The 13,878-nt window shown below is 44.9% G+C and overlaps 2 protein-coding genes across 2 annotated transcripts in view; one reads left to right on the top strand and one right to left on the bottom strand.

The window, feature by feature from the left end:
* Positions 1 to 333: 333 nt before the first annotated feature.
* Positions 334 to 4,892, top strand: igfbp3 (insulin-like growth factor binding protein 3). The gene is made up of 4 exons (XM_072508830.1): positions 334 to 931; positions 2,024 to 2,244; positions 2,687 to 2,806; positions 4,615 to 4,892. The coding sequence occupies exons 1-4, from the start codon at positions 592 to 594 to the stop codon at positions 4,732 to 4,734; spliced, it is 801 nt and encodes a 266-aa protein (XP_072364931.1). The 5' UTR covers positions 334 to 591; the 3' UTR covers positions 4,735 to 4,892.
* Positions 4,893 to 7,349: 2,457 nt separating this feature from the next.
* The window catches only part of LOC140425039 (insulin-like growth factor-binding protein 4), a 166,494-nt gene continuing 159,965 nt past the window's right edge, over positions 7,350 to 13,878 (bottom strand). Inside the window, exon 4 of the mRNA XM_072508829.1 lies at positions 7,350 to 7,710. Coding sequence (XP_072364930.1) covers positions 7,558 to 7,710 — 153 coding nt within the window. The 3' untranslated portion in view covers positions 7,350 to 7,557. The remainder of the gene's footprint in view (positions 7,711 to 13,878) is intronic.

Below are 13,878 nucleotides of genomic sequence, written 5' to 3'. Positions count from 1 at the left end.
TCCCAGTGACTGAAAGATGTCTGTGGCTCCAGTAACTTGAAATGCCCCCCCCCCCCCGAGAAAAGAGAAGTGTGGGGGCAGCCCGCAAGGCAGGGTGGCATTGCTGACCTGTGTTCTGGGGTGGCACTCACTAAGGGGCGACTTGTCTGGTATGGGGAGGGAGAGAGAGAGAGGGGGGCAAAGAAATTGCCCCGCCCCGAAACCTGTATCAGCAAATAACCAGCTGCGAAAATCCAATGGGAGGCGAGTGAATTATTCATATTCCGGGGGGCGGGATCTCTCCTTTTTTGATATAAGAGAACCTGCATTCGCTCCTTGTTTCTCGGAGTCGAAGAAAGTGCGAGCGGATAAAGTTTATTGAAAAGAAAGTCATTTTTTTTGAGGGGGGGGAAAAAAACAAGGAAAATTTTGCTCCAAGTTCGGTGTGAATTCCGCGGAGCTGCAAACCTGTTTTTTTCTCTCTCGCTGCCTGCCGCCCCTGTTTCGAGTGTGTGTGTGTGTGTGAGGAACTCTGCTGAGAAGTGACCTCCTGCTCCCCCCTTCCCCTTCCCCTCCCTCCTCCTCGGTAAAGGCTGCTGTGTTCAGTGAACCATGGTGTACGCGCTGTGTGTGCTGGCCGTGGCGGCGGTGAGTGTCAAGTTGGCCGCCACCCTGGGACCTGTCGTCCGCTGCGAGCCGTGCGACGCCCGCGCGCTGGCGCAGTGCAAGCCGCTGCAGGGAGACTGCCAGCCGGTCAGGGAACCGGGCTGCGGCTGCTGCATGACCTGCGCCCTCCGCCAGGGGCAGCCGTGCGGCGTGTACACGGAGCGCTGCGCCGCCGGCTTCACCTGTCTGCCCCAGGCCGGGGAGAGCAGACCCCTCCAGGCACTGTTGGAAGGCAGGGGACTGTGCACCAACCAGACGGCCAAGCTCCGCGTGCTCGCCGCTGCAGGTACCAAAAAAAAAACATCCACGCATTTTACCGATCTGTCGGGGCCCGGGGTTGTAAACTTTGCTTCTTCACACTTTTATTTCCCATCCCCAGGCCCCCTGCGTTAAGTTTGCTCTCTGTAAACAGCGTCTTTTTGGCACGACCGCTTTAAGGTTTCGCTGGGTGTAAGCAGTGCTGATCTCTCTCAGGAGATGAGCAACTGCGCATAGAGGTTTGATTTTTAATTTTCTCTTCTTGAACTTTATCCAAAATAAAAGAGACACGCTGTGGATTGAAGTCCAGCTCCAGTGGCGGCGGCAGCGCTGCGATTGAATGGCTTCAGACTACCTGGTGCTCGGCTTCTCGTCTTTTCACCCGCTCGGGAGCGGCTGTTTAAACAGTAGCCTCAGTGTTTGGAGTTGGGAGGAATGGCAACATTGCCTCTTCATGTTTTAAACAAGGGGCGCGGGTGGGCTTGACCCTTTCGGGGGCAGGGAGAGCATAAAGTTAAGAGCTTCACTTATCTTCTTTCTGTAACTGAGCAACTCTACGCGATGCACAAACTTTTCGGCTTGGGTGTGTTTTAACGCCTGCTTTGGAAGGAATCGCTTGCTTAATACATATGTGGAATAGAGCTGGTTTCGTGCCGACACACTCGGCAATCCTTTCAGCCTCTAAAAGCCCCCTTCCTTTGGTTGCGGCAACAACCCTCCTACTAGAATGATGTGCAATCAATTAAACCCCTTTATTACTGAAAAGGATCGGGATAAGAATAAGAGGAATGCAGCCCGTTGTGGCAATGGGAACGTTGCTAGCAAGCATTTGGTCCAGTATGCGATTTGACGATGTTAGCTCCCCACCATCCGGTGGAGCAGAGCATTTCAAGGCTTGCTGCTCAAACATGTTCCACTTTAAAAGCCCTACATGGAGAGACTGACGGCTGGAATCAACTGGAGTATGGTGAAGCAGTTAAAACCATGCCGTACACTCGCCTCTTCCTCGTCACCCTCCCCCGTTTTAATATAGTTGTCATTCAGCTTATGCACTTTTCTTTGCTCCAGATGATTTTTGAACCAAACTCTTCATTGACGTGACTCTCACTTTGACTTTTAGGAAATGCCAACCGTTCAGAGGAAGAAAGGAATGCCAGTAACTCCGGGAATGAGTGGAGTCCCAACACACACCGAATGCAAGAGAGTAAAACTCACCAGCAGCACAATAAGCTGCTGCGGAAAGAAGCATCGAAAAAATCCCAGCTGTACAAAATAAATAACGAGGCGGCTAACACTGAAACCACCAACTTTTCTTCAGAAATAAAGCACGACACTGAATATGTGAGTGGGCAGTGGGCTCTTCAATGTTTATGCATTTCTAACTATTTTAATCTCCTGTTAAATTCGCTCCAATCTGAAATCAAACTGTGCACTTGGACGATCTACCACCTCTGGTCTCTGCAATGTCATTTCAAATGCGCCGAAAATACCTATTGCTGCATTTCAACTAAATCTTCACACCAACACGTTTTCTTTCATTCGCTCTGTTCAACATTGCACAGGAAGTGATATACACAGGATATCAAAAAAAATTACAATGTCACTAGGCAGAAGAAACCGTTGTCTTCCTTATCCCAGTGCAATTAAAATTAGTAAAACCGTGTCTGATATCATTCAAAAATGTTATTTATAGTTTTGTTCCAAATCAATGATTTTAATGAGGAACTTCACCTTTGTCTCTATATCAAGGATCATGAGATTTTTCTCTCTGTATGTTTATTAGGGCCCTTGTCGGAGAGAAATGGAAGACATCCTAAATAATCTGAAAGCTGTATCCGTTCTGAGCCCCAGAGGTGTATACATTCCAAATTGTGACAAAAAAGGCTTCTACAAGAAAAAACAGGTTTGTGATGTCTCTGTCCCATTGTTGTTAACTTTCCTTCCTTTGTTCCATTTGATAATTGTTCCCCTTCCTAACCGTGTATAGCATGCACTCACTGAAGTTGTCTAGCAACAAAACAATGTTGTTCTGTCCTTAACACACATAAACCATATGGATTACTAACCAGATAATGCACTGGCTAAAATGCAGAAACTCCCAGTAATGTCTTTGCTGTGCAGTTGTAAGGTCTGTGGTCCATTCCTGATGTTTCAGTCACAGCTTAAGATTCAAGACGAAGGGAAAGGTTTTGCAATCAATGTATTTTTGCACATGGTTCATATGCTCAAATGTTGGGCATTATTTATGCAAAACTCCCAAAAATGTGAAGTAACACCCAACATTCATCTATTATTTACACCTGAAACTTGTGCATGTTTTGGGGAACTATTGGGAATGAGGTAGTATGATCCTGTCACACCTATCTTACACTTTCTGCATCTGTAATGGTTAGCATTTTGGCTAATCGAGGGGGTGGAATGCAAGTTGCTACCATTTCAGGTGACTGAGCAAGCAGTCACTCCCTATTGATCTGGCCTAAAAATCGGTGAGCATTGACCGAGTTGGATTTGCCTTTTTGTCACTCGTAATGTATACCCCAAATTGTTTTTAACTCAGAAGTAACTAAACGGCTAACCTTGGGTAGGAAACTTCTAAAATAGTAACTGCTGCTGAAAACAAATGATTCAGGAATATTGGAACAGGAACAAGCTCTTTACTCTCTTGACCGTGTTCTGTCATTCATTTAGGATCATGACAAATCGCTATCTGAACTTCATTTACCTGCCGTGGCACCCCTTAGCACCATTACTTAACAAAAACTTGGCAACCTTAGTTTTTTAGATTTTCTTCTTTTGAATATCTCGTGTTGACTAGCCTTAGTACCATTCTGTGGGGGAGATTTTGCATTTCCAGTCTTTACCACATCAACAATTAGGTTGACTCCTCTGAAACTTCAATTGCTGCATCATTCCATTAAGTAGTGAGTCCTTCTCAGGGTCGACAGATTCTTGACAACATGGAACAATCTGTGGGCTGCAGCTTAATGCTCTGGATGCATTATGATTTTCCAGCAAAACTTTAAATCAAAATGGATAAGCAAAATACCAAAGATCCTAAAAATCTGAAATAAAAACAGAAACTGCAGAAAATACTCAGCGGGTCTGACAGCATTTGTGGATAGAGAAACAGAGTTACCATTTCTGTGACCTGATGAAAGGTCTGACGCCTGAAACATTAACTCTTGTTTCTCCACAGACGCTGCCATACCTGCTGAGTATTTGAAGCATTTTCTGTTTAAAGAGTTAGAAATAAATATCATTCACCATGGTTTATATCAGAAGATAACGTTGATTGTTAAATACATTTTGAACATGCCAATGTTGTAAGAGGAAACTCCATTAGAGAACAGGATCCTATTATTCGGTTGGAAACTGTTAAAGAGATCCAGTGCACTGTGACGGACACCTCGTTTAAGATGGAGGCCTACTGGCCCAACATCATTATACATCAAGCCTTGCGGATGTTTTGATGCTGAAGCCTTGACAAGAATGGCTGTCATGCTACTGTTCCCCTATGATTCAACATTCACAAATGTGAAGCAAATCTTTGCTCACAGTATGAATGCTACATCCCTACGTCACCCAATCAACAACATGGTTCTTTTAATGCATATAACAAGGAATTTGGCGATTTATGACTACTTTATTTAACGGAAGAATAACATTATGCTTTATTTAAATGTTTAACCTATTTTCCCCTCTTTACCACAGTGTCGATCTTCTAAGGGGAGGAGGCGAGGTGTCTGCTGGTGTGTGGATAAATATGGCACTCAGCTGCTTAGCTTTGACAGAACTGGGGAATTGCGTTGTTATAGCTTTGAGAGTAAGTGAGGAATCCCGCAGCTCCTGTGGACTCTGTATGTATGTGAGAGAGAAAGAGAATGAGCAAGAGACACTGATCAATCAGAGACCTCAGAGCAACTGGCAGTTGGCATGGACTGCCTGTGTTCTAGAGCTGTGAGTTCTGCTGCCAGCTTAGGATGGGAAAGGGGGCTTTTTTCAGCCCAGTTGATGCAGCTCTACCCTGCCACATATCCTTCCATCTCCCTGAAAGAATGGGAGTTTTTTTTTAATTCCCAAGAAATCTGCACTACAGTTCGCAAGGAAAAAGGCACTTCGGAAAGGAATCAGGGAATCTCCACTTGACTATTTAAAAACTGCCTGTGACCAATTTGATCCTGACAGACTTTGTGCTCTTATGTAAAAATATTAGTGTATGATACTACATATTTTGAAATGTCTTGTTCTGCAGGTCTGAAACAGGAACCTAGCCTTCACGGGTAAAACTTTCTATAAAATTTAAAAAGGACGTTTGTCCTTTTAAAAAAAAAGCTTTCATTTACTAAAAAGTCATATGATTATTTTTCCTTAAATGAAATGAATATTCTGTTAGAATATGGTCTGTATTTAATATAATTATGTTTTTTAATAAACATTATTTAAACCGAATAAACACAAAGCATTGGGTTTTTTTTCTCTCTACAGCAACAAGTCAGTAGCTTAATTTGTACCACAGTATCACACAAATCAAAAATTCACTGAAGCTAAGTTGACTAATTGTGGAACATAATTAAACAGTGATTTTCCACAATGAAATTTAGATGATGCAGTTACATTGACAGGAAATATGTTACCATAGCATTTTGATTGATTAAAAAATATTACAGTAAAGGAGAAATGTGAACACATGTATGAGTGCCATCTAGTGGTTACAGGCTATTAAGACATCATCAGAAATCCCAGCAGGTGCAGGGAATCAAACTTTTCAACATCACAGTCAAGGCAATATGTTCAACACAGTTATAATTGATAGGCACTTTTGTGTACATTCAGTAAAATAATGCACTGTTGTTTAATCCAATGACTACTCCACTGCAAGCAATCTTTTCTCATGGAACATTTTTCATGATGTAGGTGATTTCACAAATTTTGTTGAAGGAAACATTTAGGGCGGCACGGTGGCGCAGTGGTTAGTACTGCTGCCTCACGGTGCCGAAGACCCGGGTTCAATCCCGGCCCCAGGTCACTGTCCGTGTGGAGTTTGCATATTCTTCCCATGTCTGCGTGGTCCCACCCCCACAAACCCACAGATGTGCCGTAACAGCCTCCCCGAACAGGCGCCGGAATGTGGCGACTAGGGGCTTTTCACAGTAACTTCATTTGAAGCCTACTTGTGACAATAAGCGATTTTCATTTCATGTGCATGGTAGGTAGATTGGCCACACTGAATTGCCTCTTAATTGGAAAAAAATTGGGGTACTCTAAATTTATTTTTGAAAAAGGAAACATGAACACTTAAGCAAAAAAAATAAAAGCTAGTAAGTTTTAAAACTGCTCAATATCTCAGACAATGATTAAGGTAAAAGCTGCTTAATTAATGTATTTTAATTCACTCATTTACGCTAAAATGGCAAAAAACAAAATTAGAATTGCGTGGTCAGAATTGACAGCTGGTGACTGTTGGAGCGGTAGGGTGTCTACTATAGTGGATATATTCATTTTTTTAACAAATGTGCTGGCAGAGGATTAGCTAAATTCTTCACTGCGGCATCAGTTACTTCTAATGTTGACCAAGAAATTGCTAACTATTTCAGAAAGCTTAATTTTAAAAAAATGTAATCCCCTAAAGATGAACTGGTAACAGATTTTCCACTTCTATGCTACAGGTGCTGAGCATGTTGATGGCAGACATGTGTCTGAATATTAGTTGAAGCAAAACCATTTTGAGAGGGCAAAGGTTGAAATCCGTATCAACACTTAGTTATAGTGATAACAAAAATAAAATGTGATTACACACTTGGTGGTGAAGCTCAGAGTGCAAAGGGCCAACATTAATTCTTTTCATTACTTCAAAATAGTTTGGAAAATGTGTGATGATGGTGTAATTTTGCACCGCAAGAATAAAGTATTTTTTTTCTTTGCAATGAAAATTTAAATTTACCATTCAGTGATGAATGCATTTAAACACAAAACTTCGCCAAATACCTAGTATTATAAATAGGAGTGTGTTAAAGGCAAGAGCACTGATGTCAAAAAACACAAGAATGAAGTTTGAGCAGTTAACAAAAGTTACTAGGTAACCTGAAGCATGTATACCTTGAAACACACCACTATATTTTGGTTCTATAAAATATTGACTTCTCAACTGATGATTGGATATATGACTTGAAGATGTTTTATCCTGATGGGAGGCAATAGTCAATTAACATTGGCAGCAATTGCATCTGAGGCATAGCACTGCCCTTTACATTTTTTTCATGCCAGGAGATCCATTATTGCAATAATAATAATGTGTTATTACCATTGATTATACACCGTGACTTGCAGTGTACCCAGTAACTGTTTACATAATACTTTCAACCGAGCATAATCGGTTGCATTTTTCACAACAGAAATGTTCTCATGCTCATCAGTAGTGAACCAAAAGTACAACAAGCAACAGTAGATTATTTCACTGGGCAATTTATCTATGTGCTATCTTAAATGTGGCATTATTTTTTTTAATGAAATCTTTAAACTAAAAAAAAAGCAGGAAATAAATAGCTTACATACAAGAAAGATAACTGTAACCTTGCAGGTATCACCTTCAAATGCTGTGGGTAACGTGAAAGAAAAGCAAAGATTTTAATGCCTCATCAGTTTCTTAATGACACTTCAGTTATTTTGTTCTGCTGATGCTGAAACACGTCTGTCGTGCCTGTGGCATTGGGGATCACCTCTCATTTCTGGAGATCCTGGGATTCGCTTTCCATTCCAGCGGAAAACACACCAACACCTTCCACGTTGTCCATCCAGTGACGATTCACACTTTGAAAAGACAAGTGCAGAAAGCTTTATTGTCTTCTTTGTTAATAACAGGTGAAATGTTTCTAAAAATTATGTAATGTGCAGAAATAACCTTTTCCCAGTGTAACCACACAAAATAATCATGCAAAATAAGTATGATCGAGGTGAGTACTGATGGAGTGGTGCATCGATATAATCTGCTTTATGGCTTTTGCAATATTCTGCACAGAATAACATGAATCGGTCTTGTGCCAGATTTGTATAGTGAGGGTGTGCTGCAGATACAGAGTCATGCCTGATCAACAATGGCAGCTGGGTAAGTCCTGGGGTGGGGGAGACTGGGGGAGGGCCCATTGCATTTCCTGCAGAGTCAGAGAGCAGCACCACCCATGGCTGCATAGGATGGTGTTTTTTCAGAAAGAAAATGTGGTTGGTGATCACTGGGATCATTAAAGCACCCTGAATGCAAAAATGGGATCAGGTCCAACATCTACTATACTCAACAGACATTTAACCCTTAGGCCTAAAGACTGTTTTAGGTATCTTCTCATGCCTCATAAACAGTTACCAATTTCCACCACATTATATAATCTTTTCTATATTGACAGTACCAAATACGAGGATGATAAACTGTAAGAAATAATAGTTGAGACAGGCTGTCCAAGTAGTAGCTGCAGAAAATATGAAATAGTACTTTTTGGTTAACGAGAAAGGTGCCTAGGAAATATGCCCTAAACGTAAGATTCTTAACAATTGACAGACAGGAATAAAGATACAGATACATAAGTCTTGCGTCAGAAGCTTGTGGAGTCAGGGCACATTCAAGTTTTTTGGGTGTAATTCAGGCTCAATCTTACATGTAGTACTGAGGAAGTGATACATGGTTGGAGGTACTATATTTTACATAAAACATGAAACTGAAGCGATGCCTGCTTGTTTAGATGGGTGTAAAGGTCCTGTGCAAAATGGGTAACGTCCTTGCCTTTGAGCCAGAAGCACCGGATTCAAGTCTCATCCCAGGATTTGATTGCCGAGGAAGGTGCATTCACAATGCAGTGTAACAGGTTGAGTTTGTCAACCTGTAAATCCTTCCAAACATGTTGATGGATGGCGGTGAGGGCAGGAGTGACTCCTGGTCAACCACGCTTGATGTGGAGTGGCGCCCCTCAAGCTATAAGCCCCACGACAGACTAGCAAACTGTTCAGGAATAACTAGGTACTGAAGCAGACTAAAGTCTGCCTTAGTGCATTACTAGGTGCAGAAAGAGAATTGGAAATGCCCTATGACACTATTTGAAGAACAAGGGAATTATTTTGTCAACATTTATCTTTCACTTAACACAACCAAATGCAGTGTAACCAGTCATCTATCTCATGTCTCAATTAAAAGCTAATCCCTCCACTGATGAAGTACTCCCTTAATCTTGAAGTTAGATTAAGTGCTGAAGTCCCTGGAGTGGATCTTGGACCCAAAGCTATCTGACTGGCGCAAGAGTAAAATGGGAAAGGTGGCCAAATCATGGCTTTCAGGGGTAATTAGAGATAGTATTAGATCCAAGGGAGAGGCAGACAAATTGGCCAGAAAAAAACAACTGGCCAGGGGCAGCAGGTGGCGCAGTGAGTAGCACTGCAGCCTCACGGCGCCGAGGTCCCAGGTTCGATCCCGGCTCTGGGTCACTGTCTGTATGGAGTTTGCACATTCTCCCCTTGTTTGCGTGGGTTTCGCCCCCACAACACAAAGATGTGCAGGGTAGGTGGATTGGCCACTCTAAATTGCCCCTTCATTGGTAAAATGAATTGGGTACTCTAAATTTATTTAAAAAAAGAAAAAACAACAGACTTGAGGATTGGGAGCAGTTTAGAATTCAGCAAAGGAGGACCAGGGGATTGATTAAGAAGGAGAAAATAGAGTACAAGAATAAGCTTGCGGGGAAATAACAATTGGCTGTAAAAGTTTCTATATGTATGTGAGGAGAAAAAGATTGGTGAAGACAGTCAGAAACAGGGAAATTTATAATGAGGAGCAAAGAAATGGCTGACCAACTAAAGGAGCACACAAATAATGTTGGGGAACACAGGGTTTAGTGAGAGGTAGGAACCGAAGGAGATCAATATGAGTCGAGAAATGGTGTTGGGGAAGTTGATGGGTTTAAAAGCTGATAAATCCCCAGGGCCTGATAATCTACCTCCCAGGTACTTAAAGAATAGTAGTTGCATTGGTGATCATGTTCCAAGATTCTATAAACTCTGGAACAGTTCCTATAGGTTATGGGTAGGTAATGTAACCCCACTATTTAAAAAAGGCACATCATTTAAAAAAGGAGGTAGAGGGAAAATGGAATTATGGATCAGTAATCTGACGTCGGTAATGGGGACAATTCTAGAGTCCATTATAAAAGATTTAATAGCGGAGCACTTGGAAAACAATGGCAGAATCGGACAGATTCAGCTTTATTTACAAAAGGGAAATCCTGCTTGATAAATCTACTGGAATTCTTTGAGGATGTAACTAGTAGAGTTGATGTGGTTTATTTTGGACTTTCAGAAGGCTTTCGTCAAAAGTCCCACATAAGAGATTAGCGTGTAAAACTAAAGTGCATGAGTTGGGGGTAGTGTATTGAGATGGATAGAAAACTGGTTGGAAGACAGGAAACAAAGAGTAGGAATAAACAGGTCTTTTTCCAAATGGCAGGCAGTGATTAATGGGGTATCACAGGGATCGGTGCTGTGACCCCAGCTATTCGCAATATATATAAATGATTTAAATGACTTCCGGGTGCGGCGATGACCAGCTGAGTCGCACGTTTCGGCAGCTCCCGGTGGAACGGACTTTTGGGCTCTTAATAAGAGCCCCAACGGCAATTTTAACGGCTAAAAGTACTGTGCGGTGAACCAGAAGGGAATCCCCCCTGGATACGGATGAAAAAAGGAGAGGGAGGTGGCCGGATTGCGGTGGATCCTTTAGAGCAGCGGCAAGGAAGGCAAGCAAAAACAAAGATGGAGTCGGAAGGTGGCAGTTTAATATGGGGCCCTGAACAACACGAGTTTTTGAAACGCTGCGTGGAAGAACTCAAAAAGGAAATGAAGAAGGAGCTGTTGGCCCTGATATTACAGGCGATCGAAGGGCTAAAGGAGGAGCAAAAGACCCAGGAGCGGGAGCTTCGGGTCATGAAGGCAAAGGCTGCCGAGAATGAGGACGACATACAGGGCCTGGTGGTGAAGACGGAGATGCACGAGGCACACCATAAACGATGTGTGGAAAGGCTGGAGGCGCTGGAGAACAACGCGAGGAGGAACAACCTAAGGATTCTTGGTCTTCCTGAAGGTGCGGAGGGAGCGGACGTCGGGGCATATGTAAGCGCGATGCTGCACTCGTTAATGGGAGCGGAGGCCCCGGCGGGTCCGCTGGAGGTGGAGGGAGCATACCGAGTGATGGCGCGAGGACCGAGAGCAGGAGAAATTCCTAGAGCCATAGTGGTGAGATTCCTCCGTTTTAAGGACAGAGAGATGGTCCTTAGATGGGCAAAGAAAACTCGGAACAGTAAGTGGGAGAACGCGGTGATCCGCGTATACCAAGACTGGAGTGCGGAGGTGGCGAGAAGGAGGGCGAGCTTTAATCGGGCCAAGGCGGTGCTTCACAAAAAGAAGATAAAATTCGGAATGCTGCAACCGGCAAGACTGTGGGTCACATATCAAGGGAGGCACCACTACTTTGAGACGGCGGATGAGGCGTGGACTTTTATCGTGGAAGAAAAATTGGAATGAGTGGGTTATTAAAAAAAGAACATTTGAAACAAAGTGGTGGGGCGAGTATGGGGGGCGAAGAGGGGGGTAAAAAGGGGGGAAAGAGGAGTTTTATGTTATTAATCCTGCGATGTGGTAACTTTTCTCTCTTCCACAGGAGGTGGTGGGGGGAGGAAAGGAGGTGGAAGAGATGGGGCGTTGGCCATTGGGGGCGGGGCCAAGGGGGAAGCGCGGGCTCGGTTCCCGCGCTATGATAATCATGGCGGGAATAGGGAAGCAGGAAGGAGGGGGCGTCGCACGGTGCGAGCCGAGGTCACGGGGGGAAGCCGAGGTCGGCCAGAGTTTGCTGACTTCTGGGAGCAACATGGGGGGTGTAACTACGCTAGTGGGGGATCTAGCGGGGGGGGGGTGGTAGGGGGGAATTATTGGGCTGCTGCTGCTGGGGAGAGGGGGGAGCTGGTATGGGGTGGGATGGGCGGGGGGGGCACCGCCTGGGGGGGGACACAGCTGCGTGGGAACCGGGTGAGGAGCTGGAAAAAGGGGATGGCTAATCGACAACGGGGAGGGGGGTAAAAAGCCCCCCAACTCGGCTGATCACGTGGAACGTGAGAGGGCTGAACGGGCCGATAAAGAGGGCACGGGTACTCGCACACCTTAAGAAGCTTAAGGCAGGCGTGGTTATGTTACAGGAAACGCACTTGAAACTGATAGACCAGGTGAGACTACGCAAAGGTTGGGTGGGGCAGGTCTTCCATTCGGGGCTAGATGCGAAAAACAGGGGGGTGGCTATATTAGTGGGGAAGCGGGTAATGTTTGAGGCAAAGACTATAGTGGCGGATAGCGGGGGCAGATACGTGATGGTGAGTGGCAAACTACAGGGGGAGACGGTGGTTTTGGTAAACGTATATGCCCCGAACTGGGATGATGCCAATTTTATGAGGCGTATGCTAGGACGCATCCCGGACCTAGAGGTGGGAAAGTTGGTAATGGGGGGAGATTTCAATACGGTGTTGGAACCAGGGCTGGACAGGTCGAGGTCCAGGACTGGAAGGAGGCCGGCAGCAGCCAAGGTGCTTAAAGATTTTATGGAGCAGATGGGAGGAGTAGACCCGTGGAGATTTAGCAGACCTAGGAGTAAGGAGTTTTCGTTTATCTCCTATGTCCACAAAGTCTATTCGCGAATAGACTTTTTTGTTTTGGGAAGGGCGTTGATCCCGAAGGTGAGGGGAACGGAGTATACGGCTATAGCCATTTCGGATCACGCTCCACATTGGGTGGACTTGGAGATAGGGGAGGAAACAGAAGGACGCCCACCCTGGAGAATGGACATGGGACTAATGGCAGATGAGGGTGTGTGTCTAAGGGCGAGGGGGTGCATTGAAAAGTACTTGGAACTCAATGATAATGGGGAGGTCCAGGTGGGAGTGGTCTGGGAGGCGCTGAAGGCAGTGGTTAGAGGGGAGCTGATATCAATAAGGGCACATAAAGGAAAGCAGGAGAGTAGGGAACGAGAGCGGTTGCTGCAAGAACTTCTGAGGGTGGACAGGCAATATGCGGAGGCACCGGAGGAGGGACTGTACAGGGAAAGGCAAAGGCTACACGTAGAATTTGACTTGCTGACAACGGGTACTGCAGAGGCACAGTGGAGGAAGGCACAGGGTGTACAGTATGAATATGGGGAGAAGGCGAGCAGGTTGCTGGCCCACCAATTGAGGAAAAGGGGAGCAGCGAGGGAAATAGGGGGAGTGAGGGATGAGGAAGGAGAGATGGAGCGGAGTGAGTGAATGGAGTGTTCAAGGCATTTTATAAAAAATTATATGAAGCTCAACCCCCGGATGGGAGGGAGAGAATGATGGGCTTTCTGGACCGGCTGGAATTTCCCAAGGTGGAGGAGCAGGAAAGGGTGGGACTGGGAGCACAGATTTAAATAGAGGAAGTAGTGAAAGGAATTAGGAGCATGCAGGCGGGGAAGGCTCCGGGACCGGATGGATTCCCAGTTGAATTTTACAGGAAATATGTGGACTTGCTCGCCCCGCTACTGATGAGGACCTTTAATGAGGCAAAGGAAAGGGGACAGCTGCCCCCGACTATGTCTGAGGCAACGATATCGCTTCTCCTAAAGAAGGAAAAGGACCCGCTGCAATGCGGGTCCTATAGACCTATTTCCCTCCTAAATGTAGACGCTAAGATTCTGGCCAAGTTAATGGCAATGAGGATAGAGGATTGTGTCCCGAGGGTGGTCCATGAGGACCAAACTGGGTTTGTGAAGGGGAGACAGCTGAATACGAATATACGGAGGCTGCTAGGGGTAATGATGATGCCCCCACCAGAGGGGGAAGCGGAGATAGTGGTGGCGATGGATGCCGAGAAAGCATTTGATAGAGTGGAGTGGGATTATTTGTGGGAGGTGCTGAGGAGATTTGGTTTTGGAGATGAATATGTTGG

Source organism: Scyliorhinus torazame, chromosome 6 (assembly GCF_047496885.1).
Source record: "Scyliorhinus torazame isolate Kashiwa2021f chromosome 6, sScyTor2.1, whole genome shotgun sequence".
In the NCBI taxonomy this organism is placed as follows: Eukaryota; Metazoa; Chordata; class Chondrichthyes; order Carcharhiniformes; family Scyliorhinidae; genus Scyliorhinus; species Scyliorhinus torazame.
The sequence above is the reverse complement of the archived record's forward strand: the minus strand, read 5'-3'. Positions and strand labels throughout refer to the sequence as shown.

Excerpts from the sequence above, each read along its gene's own strand:
- igfbp3 (XM_072508830.1), top strand. The coding sequence starts at position 592 with ATGGTGTACGCGCTGTGTGTGCTGGCCGTGGCGGCGGTGAGTGTCAAG. Across the intron at positions 932-2,023 it reads CCGCGTGCTCGCCGCTGCAG|GAAATGCCAACCGTTCAGAG; the intron begins GTACCAAAAAAA and ends TTTGACTTTTAG. Across the intron at positions 2,807-4,614 it reads GCTTCTACAAGAAAAAACAG|TGTCGATCTTCTAAGGGGAG; the intron begins GTTTGTGATGTC and ends TCTTTACCACAG.